At 47.1% G+C, this 20,137-nt stretch overlaps 2 protein-coding genes across 5 annotated transcripts in view; both read left to right on the plus strand.

The window, feature by feature from the left end:
- Positions 1-2,586, plus strand: part of LOC105869149 (triggering receptor expressed on myeloid cells 1) — a 298,495-nt gene extending 295,909 nt beyond the window's left edge. For both annotated transcript variants that reach the window (XM_076003377.1, XM_012760797.3), the window contains one exon: positions 67-2,586. In XM_076003377.1, the coding sequence (XP_075859492.1) occupies positions 67-175 (109 nt within the window). In that variant the 3' untranslated portion in view covers positions 176-2,586. The remainder of the gene's footprint in view (positions 1-66) is intronic.
- A 1,346-nt stretch (positions 2,587-3,932) lies between these two features.
- On the plus strand, positions 3,933-12,260 carry LOC109730772 (uncharacterized). 3 transcript variants are annotated; one of them, XM_076003370.1, is made up of 6 exons: positions 3,933-4,659; positions 4,942-5,140; positions 6,064-6,336; positions 6,599-6,747; positions 8,141-8,269; positions 9,079-12,260. In XM_076003370.1, exons 1-6 carry the CDS (start codon positions 4,511-4,513, stop codon positions 9,263-9,265), a joined length of 1,086 nt encoding a protein of 361 aa, XP_075859485.1. In that variant the 5' UTR covers positions 3,933-4,510; the 3' UTR covers positions 9,266-12,260. The 3 variants fall into 3 exon arrangements, 2 of the variants coding, with proteins under 2 accessions (XP_075859485.1, XP_075859486.1); XR_012919329.1 differs by lacking the exon at positions 4,942-5,140 and having other exon boundaries at positions 4,414-4,659; positions 9,079-9,350; positions 9,943-12,260; XM_076003371.1 differs by lacking the exons at positions 8,141-8,269; positions 9,079-12,260 and adding an exon at positions 7,062-8,044 and having other exon boundaries at positions 4,461-4,659.
- Positions 12,261-20,137: the final 7,877 nt, after the last annotated feature.

Here is a 20,137-nt window from a genome sequence, read left to right on the forward strand (position 1 = left end):
AGAGGGAGCACTCAAGTGAGGAGGAGTCATTGCCAGGAGCCACACTCAATCTCTTCTCTCCTCCAGGGTCTCTGTGTTCAGCATTGTCGTCCCCGTGGCCTGTGGACTCCTGACTAAGAGCCTGGTCTTCACCGTCTTGCTTGCTGTCACCAGAAGTCATTTTGACTGTAGATAGATGAACCCATGGTTGTGCCGCGAGAGGGGTGGGGGGTGGAGAAACTGGGTTGTGTGCGTGTCAATGACATGAATTTTACCTGGGATCACTGGCTATGTCTAAGGTCAGGATCCCACCTTCCTGGCCCTGCCGACGCCCCTTGTTTCACCGATAACCCCGGCTGTGCCCTTTGCCCTCTCAGAAGAGAAGACGTAGCCCCCAACGTGCCCTTCCTTCCACAGGCGGCTCGGGGTTTGCGTGAACCAAAGACAGTCCAGTGCTTTCCGCTGCTGCTCTCCTGTGGGGTTGTGAGGCACAGCGGCCACACCCGGTGTTTCTCTGGCTCGTCCTCGCCCTGGAACGGTGCACTTTCGGCCTGACCTGGGCAGAGCTCCCGCTCCAGGAGCATCCCATCCTGCTCACCCCACCGCTGGGACTCCCTCTCTCCAGCCTCAGACACTGAGGCATCACTCTTCATACGTGGCGCTTTCCAACACCCCCAGAAAAGGGCGTTGAAAACCATGCAACGTGGGGAAAACAAGACACCATAGCAAGAATTGCATATTTGGGAAAGAGAAAGCAAGTGGAATACCCTGTCCTGGGGAAATACTGGCAGGAGGAGATGGGGTCTGCAGGATAGCATTGATGGACGAGATCGGGCGTGCTTTGTGCATTTTGTCTCTGGATCCTGCAACTAATTCCATGAAGGCAGAGATGCATGGGACTAGAATGAAGCCACATGAATAATGTCACCGCTTACTGGCAAGAACGAAAACTGAAGAGCTCGTTTCCTGAAGGGCCCCAAAGCCATGTAGAATAGAACAGCTTGGAGTTCTGCCTATGTCTGAATGCCTCTCTTCCTGTATTTCACAGGGGCAGGGAGGGTGGGGTGACAAACTCTCCACTGAAGCTCGGAAGGCTGTCCCCATGTGCTCTCCTGGCTCCTCCTTCTGCCTTCCTCCTCCTCCTCCTCCTCCTCCTCCTCCTCCTCCTCGGAGCTCCCCCTTTAGCTCTTGTCCCCGCTCCAGTGTGCCCTTACTCAGGAAATAGGTACCCAGGCCCACCTGCGTCTTTTGATAGCTCACGGATTTCAATCAGGATTTTGCTATTTCCTACCCCTTTGGGCTCTGAAGGGAAAAGGGACCTCATGGGATTGGGTCCTTCCATTCCAATTTAGCAATGGCCAAGGTCGATATCATCCTAAATTCCCCAAGAGCAATCAAGCTTTCCCACACACTCAATCTGTCTTACGTTTGGAAAACACATTCCTACAATCAGCACAAAGGTGAAGAAAACGCCCTGAGCGCTAAGGCACAGTCTCCCTCTTTCTGAGCCCACTTCCGTCACATAAGGGCTTCCCCGTTAGCCTGAACACTGCTCTCTGAGAACCTGCCCAGGTGACGGCACTAACCCCAGAGAGGTTATCGCTGACCCCCCAGTTCTGAGTCCATTAGAAGATGTGTGAGGGGCATTTATTTCATCCTGATGCTCTGGTGAGACTCTTCAGAGGAGCACTTGACCCAGGAGCTGTGGATCTGTCCAGAAGAACCAAGCGGCTCAGAGGCAGTGACTACACACATAGCACACGGTGTTTGCATGCCAAGGCTGCTGGGCTGGGACCTGCCCTTTAGCAATTCCAGTGTTGCTCCTGTTTATGAATTGGACAAAAATCCAGGGCAAGGGGGTACTATAATTAAATACTCTTTGGGAGAGTCAGAACGCATTAGGGTGGTGTAGTCAGATCCTTCTGGAGCATAAAACAAATTCTTAGACTCCAGGGCCCCTCCAGACCCGCTGCGTTCTAGCATACAGCCCTTTCTGAGCGGGTGGTGCTCAAGCTTGTTTTCAAGAAGTCATCATGCTCCTCAGCAAAGCCCATGACCCGCTCATATAGATACCAACTGCACAGGCTAGTGTGCTTGCTTGCATGTTAGATTTAGTTATAGATAAAGTGGTATTTGAGTCCAATGTATTAAACTTGCCAGAAAAATTATATACGCTAAATTGGAAGAGAAATGTTTGTGCTGGATATTCTCCCGTTTGGACCCGCAGGCCACCCTCCCTGCCCTGCCCAGGAACCCGACCAGGGTGGCTACATCAACAGGCCCCCTGGCCACCAGCTCCTGGTGGGTTGAGCCAAGGGGCAGCAAGACAGAAGAGCAGAGGGTGGGGAGAGTGAGGTCAGGGTTCTAACCTTAGGATTGTCCCTGGTGGTGGCAGGAGTGGCTGCATTCCTCTCTGAAGCCTCCACCAAGCCCCTCACCACACAGCTCTTATCTCTAAGCTCAGCCACCTGCTCCATCCTCTTGCTCCTGCAGGCCCAGAGGTGGCAATGACTCGCCACTGTCGCCAGCCTCAGTGTACTGAAGCAGCCCTTACCAGTTCCCCCCAAATTCTACCACATCCTTATTAAACAATCCTTAATTACCCAGTTTCAGTGAGCTACCTGTGTCTTTCTGGGGCTGTGACTAATACAATAGTGTTGTGTGGTTAATGACACAAGCCTTGGAGTGAAACAGGGTTCAGGTTTGAATCCTAGCTCTGCATCCTTGCAGGGCATGGTGCTGCCTAACCATGCCAGGGATGATTCTGGATGCCAACGACACCATCCAACTCTGGCTGTTTCAAACAGCAAAGGGATTCTAGAAGGATATCAGCAACTCAGTGTCAATGAGAAGGCTGGAGGACCAGGTTTTTGCCCAAACTCTCTTCATTTGGACAGAAACCAAGAGAGAATGGATAGCAGAGGCCACAGCTGAGGTCACAACATGAGACAGTCTGGCCATGCTGCCATTGATCACTGCCCTGGCCACTTGAGGCCACCAATCTCTTGCCACCATGCTATTGCTGGACTCTGCTTAAATTGCCTCTCTGTAAGTCCCCCCCCCCCCCCCGCTGGCCCTGTATCTGGTGCCTCATCTGGAGGATCTAGAATCCTGGGCAGAGTCACGAATGTGACCAGGCTTGGGTCAAGTCACATGCCTGCAACACAGCTGCCAGCAAGAAGGGTGGGAGGGACATCTGCCTCCACCCTGCGCAGAAGGGGAAGCAGAGAGCTCTGCCTCCAAGTGAGACTCACACAATGGGGCATGTCCCCGGAACAGAAAATGTGTTTGGTGCTGGGGAGCCCAAAGATGACAAACTTTCATTACAAAACCTCCCAGTGTTGGCAGCACTAATGAGATAAGCTGAGTAAAGCACCTGGTACACAATAGCACTTTAATCCATGGTGTATACTGCTGTTTCTCTTTTATTTGTGGTCTGCCTGCCTGGCCGAGACTGGATAGCTTGGGGAAGCCATGAGGTCTGGCTGACTTCACACAGAGCTCTTGCAGGCATGGTCTCTTTGGACCACTTGCCTCAGAACCACTTGTGCTGCTTGTTAAAATGCAGATTTCTGGCCAGGTGCAATGACTCCTGCCTGTAATCCCAGCACTTTGGGAGGCTGAGGTAGGAGGATTGCTTGAGCCTAGGAGTTTGAGACCAGCCTGGGCAACATAGCAAGACCCCATCTTTAAAAGAAATATATAAAAAAAACCGCAGCTCTAAGTAAAGTATCCCAAGAATGGAAAAATAAGCACCACATGTACTTACCAGAAAATTGGTTTCACTGATCAACACCTAAGTGGACATATAGGAATAACATCTATCAGGTGTTGGGCAGGTGGGAGGGGGGAGGAGGGAATGGATATATACATACATAATGTGTGATGTGTACCATCTGGGGGATGGACATGCTTGAAGCTCTGACTCAAGGGGGGAGGAGGGGCAAGGGCAATATACGTAACCTTAACATTTATACCCCCATAATATGCTGAAATTAAAAAATGCAGATTTCCGGGACCTCTAGACCTGCCAAGTCAGCATGTCTGGAGGTGGAGCCTGGGCACGTGCGTGTGTACCAAGCTTCTTGAGTGAGCCAGCCATAAGCCCCTACATAAGAACCATGGTGCAGCGTAGATTAAACAGGCTGGATTATCAGAAAGGCTTGAACCTGGCCTTGAAGGGTGAGCAAAATTTGGAGGCATCGTAGTGTTTCAGTTGGGGAGAATGGCCTGAGGGCTTGCAGCATGTAGGGGTCAGTGGCCGGTGATGACGAGGTCTTGGTGACCCGAGGAAGTGAGTGGAGCAGTGGGGACCTCAGGTGGGTGGATCTAGACTTGCCATGGTGCAGAATGGGGAGCTACTGACCGTGTCCCATTAGGACTGTGACACAGTGACAATGGGAAGGAAGCTGTCTCAGGGGCACCCAGTGCTCCTTTCTTCCTCTTTGGCAGCTTCCTGAGCTGCTCCCCCTTGTCACATTTCCCCCAGGGTTTCTCAATTGTACAGTAAGAGCCCAGCCTCCCGGGGGAGATGGTAAACACCCATGTGGGGCAACATCCTCCAGTAACTGGAAGAGGCCCTGGGAGGCCGGCGGGCAGTGCACCTGGGGAGCGGATAGAATGCAGGGGGCAGGGCTCTCGGGTGGCCCCAGCTGCTGCTGCTGCTGCTCCGTGTCTCAGGTAAGGAGAGCAGGTGAGGATGCTGGGGAGAGGGCACAGGTAGAAGGCTGTAGACAGCCGAGCAGAGGAACAAGGGCGAGCAGTTGTCTCTCATTTCTTACGATGGACTGGAACGGGAGCAGGAGGGTCTGTGTTACCGACAGGACAGGGAAAAGGGAGGGGGTGGATGTGCCTGCACTGGTCCCCCACCCAGCAGGGATGGGCAAGGAAACGAGCTGGAGGTTCCTCTAGTGCATCTTGAAGTTGAAAAAATGAGCTGGAGTCAACCAAGCAATCCCGCAGCGCTGCGCTGGTGTGCGGGGGATGTGAAGAGGCGACGGGCAAAGCTCCCCCACGGGGCTATTCCCCCACGGGGCTATTCGGGAACTGTGCAGAGGAGGCGTCAGCAGAGGAGAAGGTGAATAACGACAACGGGCCAAGTAGCAACAACTGCTGTGGAAGCCACTCTAGCAAGGCACAGAGGGGGAGCGTGGGAAAGAGGGCAAGAGTTCTGGAATCAGACAGAGCTGGGTGCAAATCCCATCTCTGCCACTTTCTACATATGTGGCCTTGAGAAAGTCCTCAACCTCCATGAGGCTCAGTTTCCTCACTTGTCAGAGGCACCTACTCATAGGTATTTATGTGTAGGTAGTGCCCGCGTCAGAGGGTTGTCCTAAGGGTTAGACAGAAGGCAGAGAGAAAGCTCTGGGCTTAGTATTTAGGCATAATAACTGCTTTAAAAATTATGGCTGGGGGTGATGATGTAATGAGGTGCAGGGTGATCGTGACATTGAGGGTGGAGAGGAGAAAGAGATGAGTGCAGCTGGAACAGTTCAGGTAGACCCCTCTCTGGGACCAATCGGGATGGGTATGGGTGGAGAGGAGGGAGGAGTGTCATCCGGGAGACCCCAGGGGCAGATACACAGGACTGGGTACTGGGAAGCAAGGGGCATACCTGGGCCATCGCAGGTAGAGTAGAAAATGGGTGGTGAATCTGGCAAAATTGTTTTGTACCTTTTTTTTAACGAACATTTTCCAATCTACAAAATGTAGAAAGCATAGCCACCATCAACTCATCACCTGGACTCAAACGTTCACCCGTGACAGATACGTTGCCGTATTTGCTCCACACGCTTGTGTATCTTGCTGCTGTACACACACACACACACACACACACACACACACACACACACACAATTATAGAAATCCTAAATCAGTCCTTCATGCTTGATGGAGCTATGAATACTCTTCATCTGTGGTCGTTTGTGGTGTGTCTGAGGCTGGGGGTACAGGGGTGACAGATGAAGTGACATTTGCTCGGTGAAGCGCCCGACTCTCCATTCTAGGAGTGGGTGCTGCAGACAAAACCAAGGAGCAGGGGTGCCCGCTGAAAGGGAAGAAGCTGACCGTGGTCTGTCCTTACAGCATCATGAAATACGCCTCCAGCCTGAAGGCCTGGCAGCGGGTGAGGGGCCAGGTCCCCCAGAGACTCTGGCGCTCACAGAGACTGGAAATGAAGACCTCAACCAGGCCCAGGCAGGGAGGTACCTGCTGGAGGATTATCCCACTGAAGCCATAACCAGGGTGACAGTGACAGAGCTCCAGAGGGAGGACTTGGGGCTGAACCAGTGCGTGATCCACCGTCTTTTCAGGACCCCGTTGTCCCATACCATCAGACTCAGCAGGTACGGTGCAAAGGTGAGCAACTTTGAGAACAGGGAGGGTCGCTTCAGGCACAGATAACAGGCTGGGACCTCATCTGTCATGAGGGGCCACTTTGAGAGAGAGAGCGCAGAGCAACGGGGAAAGTTCCAGACCCGAAATCAGGGCACCTGGGTCTTCCACTCTGTTGCTTTGTGACCTTGAGAAAGTCATAGCTCATCCCTGGGCCTCAGTTTTCTCACCTGTACGACAAGGAAGCTGAACCAGGTGATCTCAAAAGTCACCTTTCCTGTGGCAGAGAACCTGCTGGAGAAAGCGGGTAACTGAGCACGTACCGTGTGCCGAGCCTTGGATTTGTCAGTCTCCCTGCTGTGGAACAAGCACTGCTGTCCCCGCTGAGCAAGGGGACATTCCGGAGGCTAAGTTATTCACCGTGTCATTCTGCAGGTGAGTGGTACAGCCGGGGTCCCACAGACACCCATCTGATCATCGCTGGTGAATCTGGGAAAGGGTCCCTGAGTGGCCAATACACAGCTGCTCCCTTTCTCAAGGGATTTATTAATAAAAAGCAGTAGATGAGGAATAGACATCAGAGGGCAGCATGAAGGGCATTTCACTGACCTCCACCTGCTCCTGCTTGGTGGGAGCACTACGAGTTCCCCCTCCTCCTTTGCTAGAGCCTGTCTGCCCACGTGGGGAGCTGGAACAGGGACAGAGGAGCTGATGCTTCTGCCTCTAGCAAAACAAACCTGTCCTTCCAGGCTGGTGAGTTCAAGAGGCCACTGTGACCACAGAGTGTTGCTCTCCTGCTAGCTGGATGTGGCTGACCCGAACACGTGAACGTCAGGGCAGAGCTGGGCTGAAGTTGAACTTCATGAGATCTACACACAGTTGACCAAGCAAAGGGACAGCGCCAGTCCTACAGGACTGTAGGAGCCCACTGAAGCCCTGTGATAGAAGAACAGAATCCCTCAGTCCTTGAGAAGCATCCAGTGATATCAGTGAGCGACAGGCTGGTTACAAATCAGTTATGCAGCCAGTGGAGCTGGCCTCGGCTCACGGACATTTTATTAGTCTGGTCTTAGTACCGTGTGCTATGGAGGTACTAAACCGCAAAGGCAAGGGCGGCCGTTGCTGCGTAAGAGAAGGTTCTGGATTCTCCATTCCTGTGTGCCCTGCACATACTTAGTGATCTTGGACAAGTACTTCACCTTTTGTCTAGGCCTCTGTCACTCCTGTCAGTGGGCTTCCCCACGGTGACATTTGATGGCTCTGCCCCTTTCGTTTCCTGTGTCTTTACTGAGTTTGGAGAAATAAAGGACCTATAGTTTACACTTGGCAACAGTGGCCTACTCCAGGCACCAGGGGACGGCTAGGGCCCTCCATCATTGGATTTTGGCCCACTTCTTTAACCCAAGCCTTAATAAAGACAAGAGAAATGATAGAGAAAGACTGAGCCCGTATGATTAAATGAGAGCTGTATCAAGTGGAATAAGGATAGAATAAATATAATTATTTTCATCAAACCACAAATAGCATGCAGTGGTGTTTCGACAGCACCTTCACGTTCTTTTCTCTCCAGGAATTGGAGAAAACGTCAGGCAATGCGGCCAAAGAAACGGCATCTGCTACAGATTATTGCTGCCTGAGGGAATTACAGATCTCGCAGGCGTGCTAGAACAGTCCTCGGTACAGGGTGCCTGTGTCCCGCTGCTTTTTCAGTTAGGTTAGAGCAGCAGAGGAGGAGGCGTCTTTCTGAGGTGGGGGTAGGGCCCCCTAGAGGACGTTTCTGCCGCAGATGGTGGGGAAATCATTCTTTATTTTTTCCTCGCTTTTCCAGGTGGGCTGGGCAGGGCAGGGCAGTGGCTGACCACAGAAAAGAACCTGCACGATGGGATGAGATTTGGAGAGGATGGATGTTGTCCACCCAACCCCACTGCGGGAAGTGGGGCTGGGAGTGGGAACCGAGGTGAGCCCAAGGTGGGAGGAGGAGGAGGCTCCCTGCCTGACCGACCAGCTCCATGACGGCTCGGAGCGAGAGCAGGAGGGCTGCTGGGGTCCTGTGAGCAGGCCCGAGCGCCGGGGTGGGCCGGGTGCAGGAGGGCACTGGGAGCTGAGCAATTAGGCCAGGCTCGCTCTGTGAGTCCCTGGAGCTGACACCAGCAAGATGTCACAGGCACACACAGGCAGAGGACTCAGGAGCCCTGGGTCCCAGGGCTGGCTCTGCCACCATGTACTTCCACCTTTGACCTTTTAGGACCCTGTGAACCTTTCTTCTCCAACCAGAGTGTAATGCTATGGTCATGACCGTGGGAGAGAGCTGCTCAGCCTATAGGAAAAGAAAAGTTGTTCCAAACACCTGGGGAGTCTCTTTCCGGCGCAGATTAAGCCAGGAGGGTGTACAGACAGCTGGGCGAGCCCAGAGTGTGCTAACCCATCCTTCTCAAGCAGTATCTGGGCACCCAGTAAGGACCTGGTCTCAGTCAAGACCCTGAAGAGAATTTGTCTCTGCCAGAGTGCGGCACTGCCCGGACACAGCAAGCTCTAAACGACGGTCCGGATCGCAAGTGAGCTGCGTCCGGGTGAGGGCCACTGCACGGAGGCCAGGGCAAAGCAGAGTAATATTATGGGATGAGCTGGGGTCCTAAGTTCATGCCTCACTTGCGGACCCCACAGAGCCAGGCTGGACCATGTGGGGACTCTCTCCTGCTCTAGGCAGGCCCAGGGCATCTTGAACCTGTGCGGGCCAGACACCCTGCACTTGTGTTCCATCCCCAGCCCCTTTCATGCCCCTGCTTCGAGGCAGCAAATGTCCCATCCACCAGCCCCAGAGGAAAGGAGCCAGAGACCGCAGAGCTGTGATCCTAAGGCCTGTTATGCCCCTGCTGACAAGGCGTCACACCTAGAACACGCGGCCAAGCTGTGCGTGGGGTCTGAGCATCAGCAGCCTCTCTCCTGGAGTTGAAGAATAGGACCGGTACACATCCTCCCCTACAGAGCAGCTCTAACGACCACATGAGCAGAGAGATACCCAGCGCTGGTGGCCAGAGGTGAGTGACAGAGGAAACTCCCTGGAGGAGGAGAAACATTGAAGGTAGCAGGGGCCTTACAGAGTGTAGAAGAGGGCGGCATTCATTCTGGGCCAGGGAGTGTGTGTGGGAGCAGGCAGTGGAGACACATACATACAGAGTGTGTTCTCTACCAAGGTGGACAATTTGGCTGAGTGGAGAGAGGAGATGGGTTAAAGCAGGACAGTCAGTTCAGATTGTGGAGAGCCTTGAATGCCGAGTCAGCAAGTGCTGTGTGCTGTAGGCGATGGGGAGCACTAAGGGCTTCCCTTGGGCCCTTTGGTGCAGAGTGAGGTGCTCAGTGCAGACTTCCCAAGGAGCCACGTGCAGGACGAGTGGGGTGGGCAAGTATTAGAGGCAGGAGACTTGTCAGAGTCCTTTGGGGTAAGGGTGGGCTTGGGGCTCATGGGAAAGTTGGTGGCCCCATCTTCCACGTGTGCAAATCCAACTTGGCTGCTCCCATGGCCAGGAGGCAGGGAGCAGGCTGGGCTTCAGAGCACAGCATTTGGCAGACACCCCTGTGGACTGAGGAGGGTCAGACCTAGGGAGCCGATGCTTGCCTTTGCCCTTGCAGACCTGCCTGAGCTGCCTGCTGTGCTGACCTTCAGGTTGATCCTGACCTTTTTCTGCAGTGAGGCTCCAGAGGAGGAGGTGGGAATGAGTGTCTAGCAAGTTTACAGGATCTACCCAAACAACCTCAGCCGCAGCTGAAATTAAAATAGTTCAGATTTTAGAGTTTTGTGCCAATGAAAGGCAAATGTGATTAAGTGAAAAATAACCATCGATTTTCTGTTGTGCTATGCCATATAAGCTCTATTATCTTGGAGAAAAGTTATATCAACAAATTCCCATTTGCCAAAAACGCTACATGGGACATCATGTGCTACATAATACAGTGGAGGTGTAAAATAACATAGATACACAGAAAACATTCCTGTTGTTTCCTCTTCCAGAATTTATGGCACTTTTCTTTGATACTTCTTGGTATTTATCATAATGAAATGACTCTTATTACCATCAATCTTCTTTAATCTATTCCTGGGAAACCCACGATCCCTAGGAGTTCAGTGACCCTGGGAAAATTCAGCTTCCACGGCAGTCACATGACTGAAAATAGTTGCGGTTTAACAGTCTGTAAGCTGAGAGTTTTCCAAGCCTTGTAAAGTCAGAAATGATTATTTTTGGAACCGAAGGCAGCTCTTTTGGGGTGGAGGATTGTCTTCAAGGACCAGACTCCTCTTCGGGGCTGGCAGGGGAGCAGTCATTCCATTCTACTTTCTTCCCCTGCGTGGCTGTGTAGAGACCCTCACCCAGCACGACTGCCCACTTCACTGCATTCATCTCAGTGAGACTCAGAGTCCTTGCCTGTCCCCAGCGTCCAGGCACTCCCAGCCCAATCATCCCCCTTCTGGATTTGCAGGGAAAAGAATATGACATTTGGCATTAGAAGGCCAGGCGGGGAATCCCATCCTACCTCCTGCATACTGGGCACTTTTGCATAAGTCAGTTCCTCTCTCAGGCTGGAACTCAGTCCCATCATTTATGTTATAAAGGAACATCTACCTCCTCGATGAGAGGGTCGATTTTAAACAAAAATATGTGAACATGCTTTGTTTTTATTTCAGCTTTTGCTTCATTTTTTTTTTTTTTTTTTTTTTTTTGAGACAGAGTCTCACTTTGTTGCCCAGGCTAGAGTGAGTGCCGTGGCGTCAGCCTAGCTCACAGCAACCTCAATCTCCTGGCTCAAGCGATCCTCCTGCCTGAGCCTCCCAAGTAGCTGGGAGTACAGGCATGCGCCACTATGCCCAGCTAATTTTTTGTATATATATTTTTTAGTTGGTCAATTAATTTCTTTCTATTTTTAGTAGAGACAGGGTCTTGCTCAGGATGGTTTCGAACTCCTGACCTCGAGCAATCCGCCTGCCTCGGCCTCCCAGAGTGCTAGGATTACAGGCGTGAGCCACCGCGCCCGGCCATTTTTTTTTTTAAAGATCTTCAAGTGTCCCAAACTGAGTTGACATACTTTTTATTTCATGGTCCACAGTCATCAAAGGAAATACTTTACCACTCATTTGGTTTAATGTGTTTCAAAATTTTTCCCACCTTTATCCCTAGCTCCACCTCTATCCTTCTCCCACAGGTGTCTTCTTAATAAATATATTTCATATATATCCTTTCAATGCACTTTCCATATATTTACTTACATGCATGTAGAGTATTGAAAGTATATAGACTTGATTTTGTGTACTTTGTCTTTTTTTACACATTTCGCTCTGTTGTATAAAGAAACCTGCAAATAAATTGAAAACTCAGCATTGTATATTGCATTCTCTTCCTTGTGATATCTCATTCTGATTCTATGGGAGTGATTTTACAGTTCTGACAATTACAACTTATTGACAGACAAGCAAATTCTGTTCTCCGTTCTTTTCCCTGCTCTGGGGGCAAAACAAACCCACAACTGGATGCCTCCACATGCAATTCATTTCAACATTCCTTACTCCACATAAATTTCTGTTTCTTGACCCTTTTAATGGTTATAACATGTGCATGAGTATAAGTTATGGAGTATGAGTTAAATAACATTTTTAACATGTGTTTATTTTGTCTGTATAAGAGACATGATTTAAACCTCTTTGAAAATTGTAGCTGTGTTTTGTAAGTTTTCAGTCAATATTGTACTTCTGAGAGTATCTTTTGTTGCTATCTGTAAATCTAAATCTTTGTGGGTTTTTTTTTTTGCTGGTATGTAAGATTTCATATAATGTATGGACAGTATTAGATTTTACTTTTGCGTTCCCCCTAGTAATGAAAACCTAACCTGTTTCAACTCCTTACTACCCTAAAACAAACAAACATACACACATGTAGACACACACACACACACACACACAGAAACACAAACAGAAAAACAAAAAGCGAAAGATTAAAATAAACATCCCCATTCATATTCCTGAAGGGCCCATGCCAAAATTTTTCTAGAGTACATGACCAATTAGCATAAATCAAAATAGGCGAAAGGAATAGGATAGAAGGTTCAGGAACATTCCACACACGGACAGTCATGTGATTGCCACGGAGGCACCTCTGCAATACAACGGGGAAAAAGGGTCTTTCCACCATTTCTGTGAAATGGTGACAACCAGTTGGACACCCACGTCGTAAAACAGGCGTTTACCTCTTTCTCATGCAACAAAATTCATTCAAAATGGATCAGAGACCTAAGTATGAAAGGTGAAAGCAATATATCTTTTAGAAAAACATATAAAAAACACGACCTTGGCAAAGGCAAATATTTCCTAAAGGCAACACAAAGTACAGTAACCATAACAGAGCTTCCATCAGGAATCGGGACATTGGGTGCTGGATATCCACATGTTCATACCGCATAGAGTTCCAGATTGTTCTCTAGAATGCTGGGCTATGTTGCATTCTTCCCAGCAGGGCTGGGGCTTTCCCCTTTCTGATGTTCTCACCAACTGAGTGTTGTCTGCCTTTCGTGTTCTTGCCAATCTGATGAGCCCAAAGTGACAGCTCCATGTTGTACAATTAGTATCTGTCTGATAACAACAAGACCAAACATCTATGGGCTTCCCGGGCAGGTGGATTTTTACTGCAGTGTATCCCCTATTTTTGACCGTTTTCTGTTGGATTTCCTTTCTTCTGCTTGTTGATTTCTAATAACTCCAAGGTTAGTTTAGATATTTATCCAAGGTAAGTTTTAAACACAGCAAATATCTTCTTTCAGTCTGTCATTTGTGACTTGTCAAGCACCCAAGACAAGGCTGAGCCAAGGTCAAGGGCTGAGTGCTTTGGCTGGTAAAGATACAATAAGTCACCTTTAGATTCAAATAGTTTAATACTTACACAGAAAATGAAAGGAAGATTGCCCAAAGCTGCCAGCTCCCTGCAGTCTTGTCCCACACCCTCAAACAAAAGGGGATAGATAGCACGAGTCATTGGTAATTTCATATGCTTTAACAAAGCTCTGCCTCTCCCCCCTTTTCCGCTGCCATTCCCAGCCTCTGGTAACCTCTGTTCTACTCTTTTCTTCTCTGAGATCAGCTTTTTTTAGCTTTTGCATATGGGTGAGAAGATGCATTCTTTATCTTTCTATTCCCCAGCTTATTTCACTTTCCAGAATGTCTCCCAGGCTCATCCATGTTGCTGCACATGACAGGATTTTATTCTCTTTTATGGCAGAATAGCATTCCATGGTGTATATACACCGCATTTTCTTTACCCATTCATCTGCTGTTAGACACTGATGGACACAGAGGATCACCTGCCAGTGTGCATTTGCCCCCTGAGGCGCTCCTGCTCCAAACTGCCAGGCAGGGACATTACAGAGTGTGGAGTGCATCTCCCAGGGAGTTTAGGATGAAATCCTAACCAGAGATGAGGGTGGCAGCCAATGGGGATCTCAGGGGTCCCGTGCCCTGGGGCTCAGCCCTCCGGAGCACTTCCCACACTCACTAGGCGGGGGATTCAGACTTCACTTGTTCCCCTCACCGCTCTGGGTGTCTGATCGCCCCAGAGGAACCTGAATTCACAAGCCAGCATGACTGGACATCTGTGAACTGCGACCTCTACCGAATGTCAGCACACCACGGAGCAGCATCCTGGGAGCCCAACTGTGGGAGCTGATGGCGCAGGCATTGCAAGGAAACAGGATCCATCTAGCTAAGGGATGAGGGAGGACATAAAGTCAGCACGTGGATCTGGGAGAACCATTACAAAGAGCTGAGTGGTAACACCAGCTGTGAGACACATCGCAGACTGCCACAGACGTGGTAAGCACAGGGCAGCGTGGCTGGAGGACGGACTGGAGGAAGAGCGAGGACTTCTCATGATGGTTCCTGGAAAGGACAGGAGACTGAAAAGGCAGACGTTGGGACACATGAAGGACAAAAGTAGATGCACGCACACTGTCTCTCCCTGCAGGAGAGACAAAAGGGATAGGAAGAAATATTTGAAGAGAATCAAGGTACATTTTTCAGAATTACAGATAAAGGAAAGACCTCAAGATTGAAGAGACTCATACCTTGGCAAGAGGAGAAAACTGGAAACATGCACAGAGACAGACTGACAGACGGACAGACACACACTCTCTCTCACCCCTACAACCATTATGTGAAATGTGAGGCCATCAAAAACAGAGAAACAATGTTGAAGGCTTTCAGATCACCTACAGAGAAACAGGAATTGAATTACATCAAACTTCTTAAGAGGAACACTGGATGCAAGAAGACAACTGAGCAATATTTCTCAAGTATTACAGAAAAGAAGTTTGTATCTAGGATTTTCTATCCATCCAAGTTGTCGTTCCAGTGTGAGGTCACGAGACCTTCTGACTTCGCAGGCCCTAGAGGTCTGCAGCTTGCAAAGATCCCCGCTGCAAAGGCTGCTGCAGGAAGACTCGGTTAAGATGAGCAACAACTCCTGGAGATGCTGCAGGAGGTGAGGAAGTAGGTGTGGCCAAACACTTTGGTAAAGCACACTGTTGTCTTTTTTATTAGAAGAAAAAAAGCAGCTAGCAGCAAAGTGAAGAAAAAGACAAAATATATCTGTGACCATGAAAAAATAACATTGTAGAAAATCTAGGCAATGACAACATGGCAGGACGAGGAGACAGCAGAGGCCCATGAAAAGTTGGTTACATGCTTGTCTCATGAGAGGCAACATGTAGATATTGATAAGTTCAATGTAGCAAAGGGAGTGATCAATATAGACGTGTCTTCAAGTTAAGCAAATAAAACGTGGACCCTTCAACCAACAAAATAAAACTCTATCTAAAGGAAAATAGGAAGAGGGTTTTTAAAAAAGTAAAGCAGGGTAAATGGAAAAAATGAAATTCAAAGGCAGAAATAAGTCCTAATATAAAAGTATTTCCAATAAATCTAAGTGGATTAAATGCAGAAAAAGACAGAGACTCTTTGAGTTTGTAATGATTCCAATAATATATTACCTACAACAGATACACTTAAAAAAAGATTTGAAATGGTTAAGAAAACAGTTAGAAAAATATAGCTGGCTAATATGAAACAAACTAAACGGCTCTCTTAGTATTTAACAAAATAGAATTTAAGGTAAAATATTATGAGACAAAGACATATGATATATGCTGATAAAAGGCAAACTCAAATATGAAAAGACAGCCATCATAAACATAGTGTGCCTAAATATTTTGCCATAAAATATACCAGGCAACATTATCAGAAATGCAAGGAGAAGTAAACCATTGGCACATGTATTTGGAGTCACATCCCTCTCAGGGGATCAGAGACCAATGTGGCAAAAACCACACAGAGGAGCCAACATTCTAAACCAGATTGCTAAGACATTCCAGGTATTGCACCACTGTATGACTTTTATAAATGTGTTATATACATTATGGTATATACTTATAAGAGTATATGATAAGTATAAATTAAACTTTTCAGTAAATACTAGTTTCAAATACATAAAATATGTACTTATATATTTCAAAATGTTTTCATTTATGTAAATGTATTGTGAATATTTTATAAAATACTCTAGTTATAAATATGTATTAAGTGTGTATACATGCACACACATATAATAACTCTCTACCTGAATAAAAGCAGATAATATACAGTCTTTCAAACACGGGGAATGTATGTACAAAAGCAGCCCTTGTATCAGGACATGAAAGAAGCCTAAAGAAATCCCAAAGAATCGCTATGGCACAGAACACATTCTCCAACTTAATGCAACAAAATTGGGAATGCATAAGAGACATGAAAATAAAATAGCACATTTTGAAACTAAACAATATTTACCAATATATTCTTATGTGAATTATTACATATAATAAAATACATTTTAATAATTTAAATACCACATATCAAAATTTATGGGGCATAGCTAATATTAACAGAGCCAGCTGATAGCTGGGAATGCATTTATTGGAAAACATAAGTGGGTAAAAATGAACGAGCTAAGCACTGAGCTCAGGAAGGCGGGAAAGGGCAGCAGAGCAAGCCCAAGAAACGTAGAGGAGGGAAATCACCATGGCGAGGGCTGAAATAAATTAAATGAATCTAAAAAATGGAGAGCAAGGAAGCCGATAATTCATTCTTTGAAAGTTTAATAAAATAGGCTGGGCGCAGTGGCTCACGCCTGTAATCCTAGCACTCTGGGAGGCCAAGGCGGGTGGATTGCTTGAGGACAGGAGTTCAAAACCAGCCTGGGCAAGAGCGAGACCCCGTCTCTACTATAAATAGAAAGAAATTAATTGGCCAACTAATATATATATAGAAAAAACTAGCCGGGCATGGTGGCGCATGCCTGTAGTCCCAGCTACTCGGGAGGCTGAGGCAGGAGGATTGCTTGAGTCCAGGAGTTTGAGGTTGCTGTGAGCTAGGCTGACGCCACGGCACTCACTCTAGCCTGGGCAACAAAGCGAGACTCTGTCTCAAGAAAAAAAAAAGAAAGTTTAATAAAATAGATGCACATTTGTCAAGACAAGTCAAAAGAAGATACAAATAAAGAACCAACTGTTCAGCTCTAAGAAACAACGGTGATATAGCACATCTTATATTTTCCTGGTTAGAGCTGGAGCCCATACTACTAAGTGAAGTATCCCAAGAATGGAAAAACAAGCACCAGATATATTCTCCAGCAAACTGGTATTAACTGAGTAGCACCTAAGTGGACACATAGGTACTACGTAATAGGGTATTGGGCAGGGGGGAGGGGGGAGGGGGCGGGTATATACATATATAATGAGTGAGATGCGCATCATCTGGGGGATGGTCATGATGGAGACTCAGACTTTTGGGGAGAGGGGGGGAAATGGGCATTTATTGAAACCTTAAAATCTGTACCCCCATAATATGCTGAAATAAAAAAAAAAAAATCCAAGCCAGGCTGCAGCCCAGAGCGACTGAACCATTGGGTTAAGTCATTTGGTTAAAAAGTTACTCAGGTGATTCAGATGTGCAGCTTGGGTTGAGAACATGCCACACTGCCTTAGATGACAATAATTACTTCCCTTTGCTACTTACAAAAACAAAGTTATTTTATAGTATCTGAAGGGCAACAACATCTGTGTGGCCTTGCTTGTCATATAAGAAGATGTTTTGTCCTCAGTGACCCTGAATAAAAAAAAAAAAAAGAACCAACTGAAGAAAGAGGAAAATAAGCACACTCATTCTACAAAGATTTTTTTAGTAAATAAATCCTGAGCTAACACAAGACAGACACTAGTATAAAAAAGAAAAAAAAAATAAAAAAGAAAAAAAAAATCCTGAGCAAAATCTTGCTTGAAATTCTAGAAGTGGACAAATCCTTAAAAACATACAAAAGTCAAGATTAGCACAAGAAAAAATAGATTTGAATAGATTAATACATATGAAACAAATCAACATGATTGATAAAGACCCATTCTCATAGAAAATTCAAAGGCTCAGGGGGATTTACAGTTATCGGCAGTCTTTTAAAAAAACATTTGGTTCATAGTTTATACAGGACATTGCAGAAAATAGCAGCAAAAGCTGGATAAGGGGTGGGGGTGGGGAAAAAAAGAAGCAAAAGTTGCCAAACTTGTCTGAAAAGGCCCGTGTCATCAACGTGTCAAAAGCAGTTAAGGTAATACAAGAAAATTAAATGACAGGTTCACTTCTCTGAAGCACATGGAATCAAAAACAAAATGAAATTATCCCACTGAATTTAACAGTGTATTTAAAAAGAGTATATTATGATTAGGCAGAATTTTATCCCAGAATTGAAAGGCTTGTTCAACTTTAGAAACTCCATTAATGTAAATGAGCCAAAATATTAAACTGCAGGAAAACGAAAAGTCAGCTCATGCAGAAAAAGATTTGGGGAAGGTTCAAAACATTTATAACCTAAGAAACTAAGAAAAAGCTCTTACTAAAATATACATAGGAAGATATAACTTGCTAGTGATTGCATACCAATGACTATCATCAATATTACTGAGTGGAGAAAGTATAAACTTAAACCAAGGCTTTCCCCAGCTCACTAATGCTCAGTATAGCATTAGAGGTCCCGGCCAACGCTAGAAGAAAAGGAGAACAGGTAGGGGAAAAAGAAGATTAGATGAGAAGAGGAAAAACTCACCATTTTCAGCTGATGGAATCTAGCTGGAAAGAAACAGGCTGAAGCAACAAATTATTGGATCTCACGAGAGAGTTTAGCAAGCCTGCCAGGTACAAGATCCAGTGACAAATATCAAAAGTAGTTCTCTATCGGGAGCAATCACATAGAAAAATCTAATCAAAATAAGATACTATTTATTACAACAACAAAATCTATAAAGTTTCTAAGAAGAATTAGTCCAAGATGTCTTTGGAGAAACTTTTAAAATGCTAAGAAATGATAGGTGATCTGAATAAATAGAAATAATCCCTATCTTGGACGAGACAATAATATTACAATGAGGTTAATTTTTCCCACATTAAAACATCTTTAAATGTAATCCCAAACACAACCTCAGTTTACTTTTTTTTTTTTTACATTCAGTTTTGACTGCAAAACTGTATGGCAAAAGAAGATGCATGACTAGCTAATTCGACCATGAAAAAATAAACACGAAAAGGGAGGACTTGCTCACCAAATACCGCACAGCCGAGAACGTGCGGTACATGCGCCTTCCTCCCCTCCCATCCCAGGTATCCTCATGAATTAGAAATGACTCAAAAATAAATGATAAAATTGAATCCGAGACAGGCTCCTGTCAGCACCCCTGCAGATGTCTTAGAAGTGAAAGAAGAAAACCAGAGGCATCGAAGGAAGAGCAGATGACGCGGCAGCCTGAAGTAGGAGGCGAAAATATTCATCCATAAACACGGTCTGACGGCCCAGGTCTGAAAGTGTGTGTTTCACATGGGACATAATTCTTTGCTTAAAAGAGAAAATCAGGTTGAAGAAACAGAATAATCGGCCGTAGGTGAATGCAGGGTGAGTGTTTTTAGGGAACAGGAGAGGTGATCACATCTGTGAAACATCAAAAGGCAGAGTTAGAAGCACGTTCAGCGGTGAGGGGCTGCTGGAGCAGGTCTCTTAGCCCCGACAGTCAAGGGAGGTTTCCTCGGGCAGGAGGTTTTAGGCTGGAGAAGGGGTGAGTGCGAGAGGCAGAGCGGGGCGGGGTGAGCTGTGGGACTTGGAGTGAGAGGTGCTTTGGGCCAAGCATGGCCTGGGCCTCCTGGGCCCTCTGTGGACTTAGGAGCTCATGTTTCCCCAAAAGTGAATGCCAAGCTTTGCGGGCACATGCACCCTTCCAGGGAGAGGTCTTGAGAAGGGATGGTTAAAAGGGTGGGGGGCCTAGGGCTGGCTAGCCAACCTGGGTGCAAAGCTCCCTTTCCCACTTCCTACTTGTGCCATCTCGTGCAATTCATTTTGCTCCTTTGAGCCTCTGTTTTCTCATCTGTGAAGTGAGGCTAGTGGTGGTAGCCTCCCAATAGAATGTTTTTGAGGGTTAAGTCAGGTGACACACACAAGGGACCCAGAGGAGAGCAGGGCGTGAGGCAGCGTTCAACAATGTCAGCTGTACTTGATTAGATCATGGTTCAGGGGTTCTAGGTCCCTCACAAAGGCTTACCACCATTCATGCTCTTTCAGGATGTATATGGGGACCTTGTGTAATTCAATGGACTGTAATGAATTATGTCCTTAACTGCGTCATCTGAAAGTTGGGGATAAGTTTTACCTCACAGCAGTTGTGAGGATTAAATGAAAATGAAGCCATGTTTGGATGGAACTGCTGGGCAGTCACTAGGCTC

Source organism: Microcebus murinus, chromosome 5 (assembly GCF_040939455.1).
Source record: "Microcebus murinus isolate Inina chromosome 5, M.murinus_Inina_mat1.0, whole genome shotgun sequence".
Classification (NCBI taxonomy): domain Eukaryota; kingdom Metazoa; phylum Chordata; class Mammalia; order Primates; family Cheirogaleidae; genus Microcebus; species Microcebus murinus.

Coding starts and splice junctions, on each gene's coding strand:
- LOC109730772 (XM_076003370.1), top strand. CDS start 4,511: ATGGTAAACACCCATGTGGGGCAACATCCTCCAGTAACTGGAAGAGGC. Junction 5,141..6,063: donor GGGGGAGCGTGGGAAAGAGG/GCAAGAGTTCTG, acceptor CTGTCCTTACAG/CATCATGAAATACGCCTCCA. Junction 8,270..9,078: donor GGCTGGGAGTGGGAACCGAG/GTGAGCCCAAGG, acceptor TTCCATCCCCAG/CCCCTTTCATGCCCCTGCTT.